At 33.7% G+C, this 18,700-nt stretch overlaps 1 protein-coding gene across 1 annotated transcript in view; it reads right to left on the bottom strand.

Moving 5' to 3' along the window:
• Window positions 1-17,868, bottom strand: part of LOC149179954 (phosphoenolpyruvate carboxylase kinase 2-like) — a 42,495-nt gene extending 24,627 nt beyond the window's left edge. The window contains exons 1-2 of the mRNA XM_089413710.1: window positions 17,301-17,868; window positions 16,902-17,216 (exon numbers count right to left, since the gene is read on the bottom strand). Coding sequence (XP_089269836.1) covers window positions 16,902-17,216; window positions 17,301-17,868 — 883 coding nt within the window. The remainder of the gene's footprint in view (window positions 1-16,901; window positions 17,217-17,300) is intronic.
• Window positions 17,869-18,700: the final 832 nt, after the last annotated feature.

Below are 18,700 nucleotides of genomic sequence, written 5' to 3'. Positions count from 1 at the left end.
CTTCTATTCTCTTTATAGGGTACTTCTCAAGTGAATTAAGTATGGGAAGGAGCGACATAATGGATACAAGGGAGACGAGAGGAAAGCAGAAATACAATTATGCCTTCTATCCTCTCTTCATATCTATTTCTTACAGGAAAAGTCTAAAACACTTTAAACTGTTGTTCTAGGCACATCTACTTGTCTAGTGAATTACTGTTTATCCGTAGATGCTAAATTATCAAAAAAATTTGCATTACATGACCTTGGACATGCGTTCACGGAAGTAGATAATGTCTTGTCTCTACAATTACCTAAGTTCCCTGGAAGACAATATGACCCATTCAGTATTGTCAAGGATTTCACCATTATGGTCAAGATAAAGATATTTAGCAATGAGAAGGACCCATTTGATGATGTTTTCTTATAGAAGAATACCTTCAGAGAAGTGAAGCATATGGCACAAATACTTTTTGATCAAGAGAGTCTTGAAGCATTTTATAGCTACAGAGAAAAGAGATTATCCAAGGTCCCATTGGACCAATTGTTAATTGAACCAATCAAGGAGCCCTCTCCCAGTGTAAGCATAGATGGTGACTCTAAGGAAAAATCTAAAACTAATTATGGAAAGGAATCCCGAGAGAAATCTTCCAAGGGATCCAAGAAGTCATTAGAAAATAGTAAAAGTAGGAGCACAGAATCAATCGAGGATACAACCTAGTCTGTAGGAAAGACAAATGAATAGACTTCAACCATCAAGCAGACTGAAACCCATACTCCCTCTATACAACTAATAACGCCTCGGGTAATTAATTTGGAAGAGAAGTTGGATAATTTCAACAAAAAACTCAACATAGAGGAATAGCACTAGAGACGCAAATGACACATCAGGAAACAACTCTAGAAATTATAACAGGGGGGAACTGTGAATACTCAAGGAATAGAACACATTCCTGTTACCCCCACCTTTGAGATTATTTTAAGAATAGAAGAAATCCCCTCTCTTCATTTTACAGCTCAAAACACAAGGTTATTGTTAAGAGAAAGAGAAAGAAAAGAAAATTGGAATCCGCAACTATTACTGCTCCAGACAATGAGCTGATGGATGTCATCTGGAAAGACTCATCCATCGACCCATCGACCAACCTCACCAGGCTCTCGCTATTCACAGGTGCATATGCTACGACAATCATTGAAAAAGCAACAGAGGTACAATTGTTGCTTTAAGAAAAATAAGACAAAATTTTGTCACTCGAACAACAATTACATCAAGCCAAAACCAACCAACAAATAGAAATACAATTGGCTAAGCTACAGTAGGAGTTCCAACAAATGCAAATAGAACATCAAAGCAACTTGGTAGATAAGGAGGCATAGATACAAAGCATAACAAATCGGCATAAAGACAACCCAAAGATTGATCAATTTGTCACCGAAGCAGTCGCCATCAACTCCCAGCTCACACACCAAAAAGAAGTTCTATGCCAAAAAAATATCGTAGTGGAACTCTCACTGTGAAACAAGTGACAAATTAACAAGCCAAGTTGTGGAAATGCGACTCGAATATGATGAAATTATTAAAAAGGTTTCATATTTCATAACTTGGCAATATTCTAAACATGGGAGAAGAGTCGACATGCCCAAACTGGATGAATCACATAAGGATATCTTATTTGAAAGTTGGGGTTCTCGGCCCAAATAGGCAGAACAGGCAATAGAGGATGCAACAGCAGTGACAAGCAGTGTCATTGAAAGTGTAAATGGAAATTTTCAAAGTGCTAATATTGTGGCAAAAACCACCCCTGGTTTCCTTCCGAATGCAAAACAACTTGAGTTACAGTGGAAACGGGCAGTAGAAGAAAGAGCAGAAGCAATTAGACAAGTGACTAGGTTAAACTGGGAGGCATATTGGTAATATCTAGTAAAACCACATAGCCAGTAGAAGACCCTAAGATGCCTAATTGTTTCTACTGAAAAAATGGTGCCATTTCTCATCAATGTCGTGTTTATAGGACAACTGAAAGCTGAAATTGGCCAACCTACACTCCTCATGACCATGCTAGATATTTGCGATCTGAAAGATCGAATGCAGGATTAGTCATTATGCACATCTCTATTTTTGTTTTATTTTGCTTAAATTGAGGCAATTCATTTAAAACTCCTCAAATTCTTTTGTAATAATCTATTTTTAGTTTCATAAGTTAGTATTTAAACCCCTCTCATGCATTTAGAGAGGGGTCCAGAAATTTTATCAGGGAAATTCTTCAGAACATGCACTTTTGTCCCTTTGAGGAAATTCTGGTGAAATTAATGGAACAAAATTTATTTTCTACTTGAATTTGACATCTTCTACTGAAATTGCACTTCTGTACTCTTATATGATGTTGGATTATTTGAAAGTAGATCAATATTGGTGGAGCACATGAGTAGAACGTATTATAAATGGTACTTTTATCTCTTAGTTCTTTTTACTTATGTGTCAAGTAGTACATTATCTTCAAGTTATTTATGTATGAAATTTTGAATTTTTTTATTGTCAGTATTACACTATTGCATGATGATGATTTATAGTTTATGCTAAATACATGAATGATTTTTATGCAATATATCTCTCATATCATTTCGGCTAACTTTTTATATGAAATGGTCATTGTTAAATGGATTCACTTCTTATTGTAATTGAATGATATTTATTATCAATTTCTTTCAGACATCATTTTAGATCGCATATATCATGTTACTGCTGGGATAGTTATAGTTAGATGAATATTTTTGATTAGGACAAACTGCACATGATTATTAGTTAAAATAGATTAGTTTGAGGCTAGTATTACTCCAAAAATTTAAAAACATCATCCCGTTAGCACAAGCATAAAAATAGATTGGGAAACTGGCCCCATCATCTGTAGTCAGAGCCACTCTTCCAAACAGAAAAGGAGTTGTTCCAAGGTCTCGACTAGGCGGTTATCCCCTTTGTGGAGGCAATGACTTTCGAACCTTCAACAACAGGGTATTATCGTAGATTTATAGAAGGATTTTCTAGAATAGCATATCCTATTACATCCTTACAGAAAAAAGGAGCAAGGTTTGAGTGGACTACTGAGTGTCAAAAGAGTTTTGACATGCTGAAACATCTACTTACAATGACACCCATATTAAAACTTGCAGATCCTAATGAAGAATTCAATGTTTTCATAGATGCTAGTATGGAAGGCTTAGGGGGGAATTTGTTGCAGGATAATTCAGTGATAGCCTATGAGTCAAGGAAGTTAAAAACCTATGAAATAAATCATGTGGTATATGATCTAGAGTTAGTCATGATCATCCATCCCATAAAAATGAGGAGGCATTATTTACTCGAGAAGAAATTTACCTTGGTAACTGACCATATCAGCCTGAAATATCTATTCAGCTAACCATATTTGAATGTAAGACAAGCTAGGTGGATGACATTTCTTAGCGAATTTGAATTCAACTTAAAACACATAAAGGGAAAAGAAAACAAGATAGCAGATGCATTGAGTAGGCAGGTTTATAGTATAAGTGGGGTGGAAGTTAGCAATGTTAATACAACTTTTCTTGAGCAGATTAAGAATTCTATCAACAATTATCCAAAATATGTTGAAATTCAACAAAAATTACAACAAGCTAATTTTCATGGTTAGATTGAAAATTATGATTTTTTTTGTTTTATCAAAATAGAATGTAATGTAAATACTCTAAAATAGGGGATATCTAAGAAATATCATAAAAGACCTTATGCATGACACCTAGGGTATCATAAAATGGTCACATCCTTAAGGAAGAATTTATTTTGGCTAGGAATGAAGAAGGATGTGGCTGAATACTTATCAAGATGCTTAGAATGTCAGCAGGTAAAAGTAGAGCATCAACATGCTATAGGATTTCTGAATCCATTACCCATTCCAGAATGGAAGTGGGAGATAATTTCTTTAGACTTCATCACCGAGCTATCAAAGACAGAGAGACCACATGACTCTATCATGGTGGTAGTGGACACCTTGAGTAAGGCAACCCATTTCCTACCAGTACAGTCTACCTTTGGTACAACATAAATTGCTCACATCTTCATGAAGGAGATTTATTGGCTGCATGGTATACCCAAGATGATTGTATCAGAAAAAGATACCAAATTCACTTCAAATTTCTGGAAGGCCTTGTTTGGAGGCATGGGGACCAAGTTGAATTTTAGTACCACATACCATCCTCAAACAGATGGACAAACTGAAAGGACAAATCATATTTTGGAGGACATTCTCAGAATGTATGTAATGGACAGACCCAGAAAATGGGACATTTAGCTAACTTTTCTTATATTTTTTTTCAATCATAAATCCATCAAAATGAGCCCCTTTGAATATTTGTATGGAAAAAAATATCATACACCACTTAGTTGGACCCAACCAGAGGATAAGTTGATTCTTGGGCTAGATGAATTATAGGAAATGGAACAAACTGTACAGAAAATTCAACAAAATATTAAAACATCTCAAGTGCGATAAAAGAGTTATGTAGATAAAAAGAGAGCCCACAAAGAGTTCAAAATTGAGACCATGTATATCTTAGAGTTAAAGCCAGAAAAATTACCTTAAATATGGGAACTTGTACAAATTTAGCACTACAATTTTGTGGGTCATTTGAAATTTTGGACAAAATAGGACCTATGGCATACCAACTAGCACTGCCTAGTCACACTAAAGTTCATAATGTTTTTCATGTGTCTTTAATTAAGAAATATGTAGATGACGAATCTCATGTTATTTATTGGAAATTTCCATAGGTGGAGCTTGAAGGAGACTTTCTTACTGAACCTCACTATATCCTAGATAGGAAATAGATCTAAATCCCGAATAGAGTCGTCATTTAGGTTTAACCACAATGGAAGAACCTTACTCACAATGAGGCCACTTTGGAGGGAGAAGATGAAATGAAGGAAAAACACCTAGTGTTGTTCCAGAGGGAAATAATAGATAGAGGAAACATCGAGGACGGTGTAGAATAAAAGGGGGAAAGGATGTAATACCCCTCCATGTGTTAATGTTGATGGTTACTATTTTTAATTAAGTATGATATGTTAATGGCATAAATCCATAAAGTACATTGAGACATTATGTGAATAAACAAATTTTATTGATAATGATAAAATGGATATACTTGGGGAATAACTCATTTAGAATTGAGATGCTTGCTGAAATAATTCTTCCATGGAAAATTCTAGATAATATTTAGATAAGATTTAATGGAGGGAGAAAAATCCATTAAATCAATTTGCTTGATAAAGATACCAAGTTTGGAAAAATCTTAAATCTTCACGAGAGAGAAAAGCAAGATTTTAAGAAACAAAGCCTAGGCTAGTGGTTGTGGAAAACCACAAAAGAGGGACATCACTAATAGAAAAATCTAGTATGGAAGAAGGTATGAAATACCTAAGAGGAGAAACCAACAGAGGTTGTTGATTCTCTGCACAAGCATACTCAGCCAGGGGGGAAATGGAAGTACAGTTCATGGCGAGTAAATTCCCTATGTCATGCCTAGTACGATATTACTAGTTTGGAAATATTCACTTGTGTCATTTAATTGTACAATTTATGCATTTTTAAAGTGGTACAAATATTAATTCTACTATCGAGAATTTACATGAGATAATTATTCTAAAGTTATATTAAGATTCAGTTGTACTGTAGATAGTGGACCATGTTGAATGAATGGTTACAACAACGGTGTTTTTGTACAACCATGCTTAAATTACTGAGTTATTTTTACAGTCAGTTCAATTAACTCCATTGCAATACATATTCACACTTCAATATTAATAGACATTGTAATATTTATTTTAATACATAGATGGCTACTTCGAAGATTGATTTTAGAACTAAGATGTTTATAATTAGTAGAATCTATACCAGAAGAAAAAGGTTCTTGGAATGTTATCTTTCCCTAGTGGAAGTATTATCACTGTAGGTTAATTATGATGTAAGAAAATTACTATGGATTGGTACATAGGATTCAAATTTTGTGCACTTATAAGGATAATCCATTATATATAAAAAGAAGAGAGAAATAAAAAATAAATAGGAGGCTCCTGAAGAAGGGAACCAATGAGTAACAACAAGTAGCCAAAAAGCCAAGTTAAGATCAATGCCTAGGATGTATGTTAATAGTCATAATAAATTACCCATGACTAGAATATGACATGAATTTAGATGTTATGAGCAGCACCCTGTCAATGACATAGACAACTGAATGCCCTAATCATGAAGTATTGGATGTAGGGTAACATAGTTAGTCAAACCCTGGTAGGGATAGTGATAACAGATTCAACAATTTGAATCTGTAAAGGACTATATTTATAGTCAATTAGTTAAAAATGTAAATAACTTAAGTTGAAATCACTAATTACATTAAACAACCATCATAACAGAAAAGAAAACATGTACTAGGCACATTAATTTTTTATGGCCTAGAACAAATGAATAGAGGGTATTTATCCATGACATTAACTTAAGAAAATAAGCTAAAGTGAAGCAATGTGAATACTATAATATTTACTATTTCATTCATGTTATGAGTCCAAACTTATATGAAAAGTGAGTCATATGAATTTTCGATAGTACATACCCAAGAGATAAACACATTCAAACATTGAAGGCACAATTATTATGGTAGGCATGCTGGCGATGCACAATTACAAACCATAGCAATACATGACACATTATATATATATATATATATATATATATATATATATATATATATATATATATATATATATATTATATATATATATATATATATATATATATATATATATATATATATATATATATATATATATATATATATCTATCTATATATATATATATATATATATATATATATATATATAATATATATATATATATATAATATATATATATATATATATATATATATATATATATATATACTTGTATCAAAACAGTCGCTAAAGAACACTGTGGTATTATACATTCTAGATCTGTGTGCCTTTTATGGCACCAACAGTCAAAAGTAAATCAAAAGTGGAAGTGACAGGGGTCAAACCCTTCATAAATAGATTATGATAAATTAACATAACTCTCACAATGAGAAAACAAATTAACATAACTCACACAACAAGAAACCAAATCAACCTAGGTCACACATTGAGAAACCATCAGCCATAACAACATTTACAGGCATAAAAGATAATGGCTTGGCGTAGGGGCTAGCACCCAAATACCCCAACTAGCATCTTTTTTCACCATAATACCACTCCTTAAATACCATGGATGCCATGGTGAAGGGTGGAAATAACTGACCTGTTAGGTAGTCTTCAGCCATTACATGTTTCTAAGAGGGGAGCGAGACTCTGAATGTTAGGAAGTGAGCCAAATGCCCTTTACTTTTCCCACAACATTCAATCAAGAAAATTATTAGGGCATTATAAAATAAAAATGGAATCAGAATATAATGAAAGAGTAGGAACCAGTGACTAATATAGTTGATACAACAACTCTCGACACCATAGTGCAAGATACTCTACCCATAGTCGAAAGCACCATCGACAAGCTATCATAGTTGAAACAAAGGGTATTTCTTTTAGCGAAATAAAGATAGATAAGGGCTCCAAGAAGCTGAAGTATGGTCAAGGTAACTGACCTATAGGTGAAAATACCCTTGTAAGTGGCTGCTGAAAGCTCAGGAATATGTGGATTCATAATCCAGAGCAAGCCGAGAGCATACTTGCGATGGTAAATAACACAGTAAACATAAAACTATCAAATTGCATGTAAATTTTAACATGATAATGAAGAAAATATTAAAAAGTGTAAGATATTGTTGGAAGAATAAGAGCATTACCTATCTACGTATTTCAAAGCGATGGTATCCATCCTTGTTGACCCTACACTAAAAAATGGCAAAACCCTAGATGATTTAAACAAAAATATTTTAGAGGAATTTCTAAGTTGGGTGGTGAAAATATTGTTGAAGCTAAAGATGGGCTAAGACTTATTTACCTTGTAGGCATGTTTTCCATCATTTCTATATTTATAATCCTCTGGTGGCAAGGGAAACTATTGAAGGGTAATGATGTTAAACCACCTCAACGCAAAATGGCATAGACCAAGTGACAGTGTGTCGATTGAACTGAGTAAAATGAGTTGAGGGATAGTGATAGAAAAGGGACTTAGTGGCATCTACACCAGAGGCCACCTAACACTATGGAAGAACCCTCAACTCTAGAGGAAATGTAACAAAAGCAACTAAGGGTAAATGAGAGGATAGAAAACATTAGGGTTCCTACAGTGATTATGTGTCATGGATTAAACAGGGAACAATCTGGATCATTGATGTCTTCTCACATCAAAACCAGTGAGAATTCATGTGACTGGGTATGCAATACACATGGGAAACATGTATGGTTAATGAGTAGATTGGCAATGAAATTCAATTGGAGAACAATTATATATCAATTCAACATTTTGGGCCAAAATAGTGGAATAGGTTAGGTAAATAAAATGTAATTCGACATGGAACCATTAATGTTCCATTCATACCATGGAGCTATGTGATGGACTTATATAGGTAGAAAATCATATAAGTGCATGAATTACCATTATATGCTCAATGTATGAGTGTACCCAACGATGTAACTATAGTCCTAACTTGTTATTGGGCCAAAGGAGACTTACGTTAAAACATCTCCATTATAACATTGAGAACCTAAGCCAAATGCATTTCCTAAGTACGATATCAATAATCTATAAATGGGTTATAAAAAAATAAACAAAATCAACAATACACTACATAGACAGTATTACATTTGTGACATTAAGAATAATATAGGTAAAGTGGTAGGAGGGGTGTGACACATATTGTGCTTCTCCCCTTTTTAGTTTCATGGTTTAAAGAATAGAAAGTATTTTCATTAACTTTCTTTTCTTAGGCGTGAGGAATTTTGTGCATAAAAATTTGATAAATGAAGTGAGTTTGAATGATTATCAGCCTTAAATCATACGTAATATGATTATATTTTAACTTTACATCACTTACACTATAGGTAATGAGAGGTCATTATTGTCCTTGCTCATTGAGAGAGGCACCTATAAATGAACCCTTTTTATTTTCACTTAGGAGGTTCATGACTCATTTTTACCTTCTAAGAGGGTTTACCTTTTGAAATATCATGAAATTTTCATTGCAAGTACATTATGAGTATAATGTGTTTCTTCGATGGCTACAACATATTATAGATATAATTCCTTTGTTATTTAATCTATCATTCATGAGAATTGTATTAGTGAATGAGTTGTTTGATGGGTCCACCTAAATAATGGCCACAATTTCTATAAATTGCAATAATATTTAGAATCACTACCCTCTACACCTAGTAATAGATGGGTCATATTGGCGGGCATGCTCATTACGAGAGTGAGAAAAGAAAAAAAAAACACTCTTATTAGAGGTTTTGTGTTTGTTGTGGCTCCCCGAAAGGGTTAGCATGAAATAGGACTTGAGTCACGTATTAGGTGATTTGATTTTATTCTTACACCATTTAGACCAAGAAAAAAGTGAGATGTAGTTTTTTGTTGTGCTTCATAGGAGCCTGTAAGCAAACTCGTTTTCATTCTACCTAGGATGTTTACAGATTGTATTGTCCTGTTAATGCGGATTTCCTTTTGAAATATTTCATTATATTTGGATCATAAGTGGGTTATGAAGCTACTGTATTTCTTGAAATAATTTAAGGAAATGTAAATGTGTCATTATTTGATAGATTAAAGTGTCTTTTCATGCTAATAATGGTAGTGAGTGAGCTATTTGTTGGGTGCATGGGAATAAAATTTATGGGTACTTTGTAGGGTATACAAATTCTATTTATCGACTAATTAATACATTTGTTTTTTTTTAATGTGGTATCTCTCATAATGGGAGAAACATATATAAAAAAATGTTTTTCCACTATTCTTACATGGTTAGTGTTTTTTTATCACTGTATATGAAAGGCATCCTTTTTATTGTACTGACTAGTCTATGGTGACCTATATTGCTCATTTTTCTTTCATGATGACTTGGTTGGAAGGATAGAATGTATTTTCATTAAACATGCATTTTATCATATCAATTTAATAAATAGGATAGGTTTGCATGAGCCCGGGTCTTAAATCAATTGTAAGGTAATTTTGATTTTAGTATACAACTATTTACACTTAGTAATATATGAGAGGTAGTTATTCGTTATGCTTTATTTTTTAGGAACCCATAGATCAATCTCATTCCATTATATTACAGAGATTTAGGGATAATTGTGCTACCTAGAAGGGATTTCCTTTTGTAATGCTTTACTAGATTTTCATTTTAGATGGATTATGAAGATAGTGTGTTTCTTGAAAGACTAATGTATAGTAGATGTGATATAGTTGTTCTAGTGGAAGTGCCATTACATGCAAATACTGGTGGAAAGAAAGTTGCTTATTATGCATGTGTGAAAAATTGATATATGTTATTTGTAAGGTGATTAGTTTGTAGTTGGAAAACCCTTCAACTTATTAACATATGAATGATAATGAGGAAATGATCATCATAGGAAGAACTCACATAAAAAATATTACCCATTCTCCCAAACAAATTATTATTTATTTATGGCTCCCTACGAGGGCTTCCCATTTTAATGTCTCATATTCTTGTATGGATACACTTATTTATCTATTCCTTTTCTAGTGACTTGGTTAAAAGGATAGAATAATACAAGTCAACATGAGCATTGGGATTAATTCATTTATAAGGTTATTGAATTTCACTTTTCCATTATTTACACTCAGTAATAGATGAGAGGTAGTTGTTGGCCATGTTTTTATTTTCTTTAAGCACCTTCAAATGGACCTTTTTCCATTCTATATTTTCATAGATCATTTTGGCTCCCTTAATGGGATTTCCATTTGTAATCACCCATTGGATATGCATTATAAGTAGGTTATGAGGCTACTATCTCCCTTAAAATAATTTTGTATTATACATGTTCGAATGCTTTTCTAGTGGAAGTACAATTAGTGGTGGTACTTAAGATATATATCAAGTCCATGTGGAAAATGGCTATGGGTCATTTGTAGGGTATTATACTTCTAGTTCATGACCCTTTTCATTGAGTAACAACTATGTGGTAATGTAGCAATTATCATGATGATTCTTATCTATAAAAACTAGTTTCCATTCCTATTTGGGAATTAGTATTTTTTTGGATCATAAGAGAGCTTGCCTTTACCGTGACTTCTATTTTATGGTCATCACTATTGTACTTGTCACTTTTTAATGGCTTGGTTGAAATTATAGTATGTTCTCTCTATAAAATTACATTGCATATGAAAGTGGTGTTTTGCATGTACTTAGGTGATTTATGATGTTTGATAACAATGGTATAAGCTAGTGTCATTATAGTCGTCACTACTTACGCATATTTGGCGAGCTTCTTCTAGACTATGAAGAATAATATAAAAGGTTAAAACCTATAACTCTAGTTGAGGGTTGACATATTTTAACATTACCCCTAATTGGATATTGCACTATGTTATAAATCAAGCTACTTAGAGGAGTAGGGATTATATTCTCTCTTATTTTATGTTGCTTCATATTTGGGAAGATCAATTTTTAGTGGAAATTAATTTTCTATCACAACTAGACATGCCATAGGCGTGAATTAACTCCATAGAGAGTAAATCTACCTTCGTACTTCATCATTTTCCATAGAAAAAAATAAAAATGAGAAAATGAAATAACAAATAAAAACAAACAAAATAACCTCACCTTCTAGTTGAGTAAGGATTTTCCATAAAAAATATTTGTGTGTATTATGGATGGTGTGTGTGTTTCTTTCTATTTTTTATTGTCACATTATATATAGTAATTCCTAACAAAATGATATTGAATACAAAAAATTAATAGTATATATTTCAGTAATTTTAATAGATATGTTGTTACAATCCATTACTTAGATTGTTTCAATGAAATATATCCATGGAAATTTGGAGATCAAACTACCAATGCAAGTTTAATTTTTTCTTTATCCAGTGGATACTCGTGCATTTTGACATTCTCTTTAATGAACTTGAATGTTGATTTGAGAAAATAATGACATTTTGTCTAACTTTTTACTATTTCCTTTCACAATACCAAGTGTATTGCATTACAATTTTTCCATTAAAAATTATTATAAAAATATCTACATAATTTAAATTATATAATTACTTGGTTCTAAATTCATTTTTTTCTATGTCCAACTTTTATATAACAAAAATTAAGCACCTTTATTTTAACAAAAATTAAAATAAATTAATATAAGTGATATGTACCTTCAACACATTCTACTTTGAAGAAATCATTAATTACTTCTCCAATTTGAGGAGCAAGTTTTATTTACCTAAAGGAAAATCACGACACTTTCATCCATTTATATTTGAGTATTTTGGTTGTCGATGGAAGTAAAGAAGTTTCATCTACACTATAGAACTATAACATCCATAGTGAAATTATCTCCCAATTCTAAATAATTGTAATTACACAAAGTTTGACAGATCGGACACATATTCTAGTTTTCTTAAAATTGAGATAGCTTGAGGAAATGAGAAAAGCTAACTACATGAGTTGTGGTTGGCTGGGGCAATTGAATAAGCTGACTCGGCATTAAGATAACTGCAATGAAAATGATTGGGAAAAATGTGCTTGGCCTCTAACAATAAGAAAATAGGACAAAAATTAATGGAGCTAGCATGGTCATGATGTCAAATTTGAGTGGGTTGTGTGGGGCCTAGAGAAAGGAGGAACTATTTTCTTAGTTAGGAGACATAAATGAAGGAGATATGAAGACTCCCGTGGATGAACATGGAGGATAATTTCATATTAACCTATAAACTATGAGTGTGTATGGAAAAAAAAGGAGGAAGAGTGTTGTGAAGAGCATTGAATTAAAAAAGAAAAGAAAATTACCCGCTGAAAATTCCTTGAGAAGAGGGTTACAAGGAGGAGGAATTGAGAGATCAGCTAAAGAAAAAACGAGAAGAGGCTTCCTGGGTCAAGGTATTGCATCCTTGTTCAGTTGAAAATATGGATTGGTTTCCTTTCTAGAAAGGACTTTGCCTCAAGCACTCCAAAATAGCTCAGGTATGATAAATGAAAGTGAGAATTGGCTGCAACGATCTATGGTTGGGTTGAGATTGATAACCCTAGACTTAGTTACCCAAAACTTCATAAGTGTATCTCATGTGTTGTCTATGTTAATGAATGTGCCTTGTATTTACGGTTTGGAATGATTTCATTAATACATGAGACATGCTTGTGTGGTACATATTTATGCAATTGAATCATATGTGTTGTTATTGTTTTAAGGTTGTTGATATAGCATGTAAAAATATTAGTTATGTTACAACACTACTAGCATGAGAATTCTTCTTCTTTATTGCAATATGCTAATTATATTGATTTCAAGGATGTATTTCCTTTTTGTGTTGCAAGGTGGTAATATGGAGGATTTCCTCTTTTATCCTCATTGAGCGTTCTTCAAGCCTTCAGTGATGAATATCATGGTGTTAGGTTTGCACATCCATTTTATTAAGGGCTTAATCTAATAAATATCCATCTATTGTTGTTTGAGGGACGACCTCATGAGCTTGAATGAATTAGATTAAAGTGGTGTATTCCATACAAAAATGCATCCTTGTGATGCACTTGTTAAGATTGAAGTCTCAAGGTTGAGTCTGTTATCTCTGTGTGGAGATGTCATGGGAAAATGTCTTCTTAAATAATTGGGTTTAGAGATGGTGATCAATTTGATTGGTACTCCATACTCGGTATTCATATAATGGGGAATTTTTTGGTCAAGTCGCCTCAAATTCCTATTTGAATGAGATGATTGCAAGCTTGTGTTATCACTAGTTAAGTGAAAATGCTTATGGACCATGCTTGTAATTGATTCAGTTGCAGCGTTTTGGGAATCATATGATTTTTGGTGATAGTTGTAAGTTTGTCGTGCTGATTGGACCTTCAAGGGTTTCCATGGGATCTCTGGACTGAGATTGATCTGTTTCCATAAGCTATTGAGGAATCAAGGAGACTCCAAATATTGAATGACTTAATGTGGAAGTCCGTGTTTCACGTTTTTTGTTTCTTCCATAAAAAAAAAAACCTTAACAAATCATTAGTGTAGATGTGTGGAGCGAGAAATGGGTCAACCCAAACCTAGAGAAAAACTAATTAAAACTGGTCAGTTAACAGAGCCCAATAGATGGGAAGTTTGGTGGTAAATAACTACCTGTAGAGTGGTCCACGATATATAAATATATCGTAATGCATATATGTATAAGGTTGCATTTTAATGTAATGTGTGGGGTCATGGAACCCTAACCCATGAACAACTCCGAAACCATTATACATTTTCCAAGACATAACATACATCTTACATTATGATTTCTATGTTTATGTATAAAAATATAAGCTAGATTTACTTTAGTTATACTTTCCCCTTTTTAAATCTTATACATCAAATCAATCCAAATTTAGAAGCATCAAGCATATACTTAAAAGATATTTTGTATACGACATAGTGAATTTTAACATGGGATCATGAACATGTTAACATATCTTCATTTGAAATAACTAAAAAATCATATTTAAATACTTCAATACAAAATAAACTTTTAGATTCTCTAAAGGTTGAGATAATTAGTCTCAAACTTCTAAAACCAGTTTTCAATAAGGTTTTATGATTGGGATATTACTATCACCCAATTTGAAGTGATTGCAACCACATTTAAAAGTGGAATATTGTGGAACTAATTGAAACATATCCCAAAAGGGTTATCATGGATCATATTCTCAATTTATTAACCCTACTGTTGTGGAGACTCCTAGACTTGAAAGACTACCAAACATCATTAGAAGCCTAGCATATAGGGTTCTAACTTCTTGCCACTACATTCAACATTCGTGACCCAACCACCCAAGATAGTAATATCCCCATAAAAAATACTTACTACCGCCATTAATTGGTGATTAAAATCACAATAAACAGTGTTATCCTACTCTTGCAAAGCCTTTAATGTTTGAAATCACAAATACTATGGTCATAAAATTATAAAATAGCATACCATTTTATCATGAAACTACCCACACCAACCATGAACACGAAACCTTTTTTAATACATATAATTGTAACATTTTCAAAATTTTAATTAATAACCTTCTCTCTTCTCACGTAAAAGCTATTTTTATCTTAAGAATGAATTTTCAAGTTTGAAAAATAAAATACAATTAAATTACATTTATTTTCCTTTCAAATGTTAACTTTAAGACACACACTTTTTCATTTCAAAAACTTCCTAATTGCTAAGCTGAAATATCCTTCCTTTTTAAGTGCACTTCCCCATTCTTCACCAAATTGTCAGCTTACAATAAGTTGATTCCTCGAAAATACTATTGCTCGAAAATACTACGACAATGATTACACCGACCACAGAGAATCTATACATAAAACACATACTAACATGAATTATTAGACCGACCACATAAAATCTATACATAAAAGACATCCTAACATGAATTTTGTCAACAGCAAAATATGGACATAAACCACATTGCAATAAGGCGTCTAACAATGCATCCAAACTTATGATAGAGTTTCCTGGATGTTCATGGAAAGATCATATTAATTAATCATCAATGGTAAAGGTAACATACCCGTCATCAGGTTTACCAGTGCTTCCTGCAATATTATTATACATATTCAAAGCATAACACACGAATATACATGCTCAGAAATAAATATTTCATGCAATATAAAGAAAGAAAATCGTCCTAACATGCTAACCTTCTAATTGCATGCAACATAAGAATTTCTCCTCATTAATTTCTCCTCATGAGTCATTGGGATGTACGTATGAGCATGATAATGAGCCTAGGACCGTTAGTTGTAGGTGCAGATCTCGGAGTATGGATTTAACGATTCAGTCCCTTTATCACTTCCATCTGAATTTTAATTCTGATCGTATCTATCGTCTTTAGCATAATCAAAAAAATTGCCTCCATAGCTATATTATGTGAAGCAAAATGGAAAGATGGTTCTCTATAACTACATAAAAAATGGAAAACATCTTTCTCAAACATTATATCGGATTAAATCGTGAACCGTTTGCTTAGATTGCATTTGATGTCGAACATCATATTTGATTAAATTCAAAATAATTCTCAAATATAAACTGTTTAAAGATAATTCAATGATTTACTCAAATGTACATTTATAAAATGGATGTCAAAATAAAGGAATTATAAACCCTTTCAATGTTTTTCAACGGCGTGCACTTTGCACATTGTATAACATAGCAGATCACGGAGTAACTATTGACTACATTTGACTCGTAGCTAAATCTCTCAATATGCGGTGATATAATAAGATACAAGCAAATTAACATTACAGACTATCGCCTGGTGAATCGGTGATATAATAAGATACAAGCCAATTAACATTACAGACTATCGCCTGGTGAATCTTCATCATCTGTATTGGCCATGCCAACGATTTATTCATCTGTATTCGCCTGGTCAATCTTCATCATCTTTCCCGCTAGTAGACACAATCTCTGTGTTAATGGTGGAGCCGAAACCCACGTCCAATTTTATATTGGATAGGATGATCTACATCATTGCAATCATCACGTTTAAACAGTAATTTAGTACCTCGCCCATCCTGAACAAAGTTTGGACCATCCTAAACAAATTTTGGGCATCCAGAAACTGGAAAGAAAATTAAAACTCACTCAAGATTTGAACCATCACGTTTAAACAATAATTTAGTACCTCGCCCATCCTAACCAATGTTTGGATATAAAGAAAGTGGAAAGAAAATGAAAACTCACTCAAGATTTGATCGCAAGAAAATCGGCGCGTGCGGTCCTTCTGCAGCATTCCAAGAACGAGTTCCTTTGCGGATTCCGATATGGAGGGCAAGAAGGGGTCACTCAGCTTTGGTTCTGTATTTTGTATTTGTTCATACATGAGCGCGGCATCGTCCACTGCATAAAACGGTGTCCTCCCGAAGAGCAGACGGTACAACACCGCTCCTGCGCTCCATATATCAACCTCGTACGAGTACCCAGTTCCGCCCAACATCTCTGGAGCAGAATATACCAATGTCCCCACGTTATCCATTTTAATGACTGCATTTTTCGGACCTGCAAAAATAAATAATGCATCAATGTACTACAAGTGACTGCAAAATTTACAAATAAATTTTCAAGAAAATTTCTGCAACGTACCATTCCAAATTGACCTATCAAAATTCCCAAGTTTAAAAACCCATGTACAGGGACGTGCATTCCTTCCATTGTTTAATATAAAAATACTCGATGGCTTTACATCTCTGTGAATGATTTTGCATGAGTGGCAGTATTGAAGCGATTGGACAAGAGATTGGATGATTCTGGCTGCTAGTCTCTCAGGAACGCCGCCATAGGAGTCAATAAAACGCTGGAGATTTCCCCCATCACACAGCTCTGAAACCATGTACGCATCCTTCGACGAGCCATATGTACGCACCGTTTCCTGCAGGTAGTGGGCTATGGGCTTCAAGATTCCTGGGTGTCGGCCGGGTAGACGACTTTGGAATATATTCATTTCATTCAATGCGTTCTCGGTAGCCGGCATCTTTTTACACGCGAATTGCTCTTCTGTTGTCCTGTCAATGCATTTGTGTACCACTCCCAACCGTCCTTTACCAATCACCTCCACAATTTCATAATTCTTCTCCATGAGAAATTCGTGAGCGTCTTCATCGTCAGCCCGTCTGCTCCAACAACGGCACAGAAAATTTATCGTTCGCAGCATGGCTTCTTCAACGTCCCTCAAACGGTTGACGATATAATTTTAACACCACGGTTTGTTGACAGGAGCCGTTCTAAAGAACAGAGCGGAGCAGTTTTTTCGAACGTAATGGCGAACCCACGCGTGGATAAAGAACAGCCAGGAGATTCAATAACGTAAAGTATGATATGTGTGGCTATTCGATCGGTTGTACCGGGGAGGAGAGCTGAAAATTTGAGAGGGGAAGCAGAATGGTATTGCGAGGAAACATTGTAACCAGCGGTATCTATTTATACCATTTCTTACTATTACCGTAACAAACCGTTGTTCTAAAACTTCTCTTTGAACATTACCGGAAGGAAAAATTGTTTTTAATCAAGACAGCTACTATGCGTTGAAAAATAATTTGGAATAATTGAGTCGAGAAATGGTTAGAAAACTAATAAACTTAAACAACGATTCTGCATGCGGAAAGAACTGAAAAGAATCACTGAAACTTAATGATACGAATTACCTCCAGCCATTGGTGAAACTGTTGATGCAATTTCCTTCTGAAACACCACGCTCCAGCTGCGCATGCAAAAAGGAAGAAGACAACTAATCTGAAGGCACTTCTAAGCTCTGCTATCTCAGCTAGATGGTGTAAAACTGAAGGGGATTGAGATATGAGCTTGGGGACCAAACAGATGAACATATAGCTAAGCTTCCATCAAGCTTCTAAAAGCTATGTGTTAGAAAAAACCACAAATCAAGGTAGAGATCAGATCAAAGTGATGGACCACTTTAGTAGCTCCCAATTATAAATTTAGTAATTGCATTTGGCTATAGGGCGAAATGTTTTTGGAAGACCGATTGA

The sequence above is a fragment of the Pinus tabuliformis genome, chromosome 3_2 (assembly GCF_031772625.1).
Source record: "Pinus tabuliformis cultivar Carrire ecotype Pingquan chromosome 3_2, CPIR1, whole genome shotgun sequence".
NCBI classification, from domain to species: Eukaryota; Viridiplantae; Streptophyta; class Pinopsida; order Pinales; family Pinaceae; genus Pinus; species Pinus tabuliformis.
Note: the sequence above shows the minus strand (reverse complement) of the source record. Positions and strands in the feature narration are given on the sequence as shown.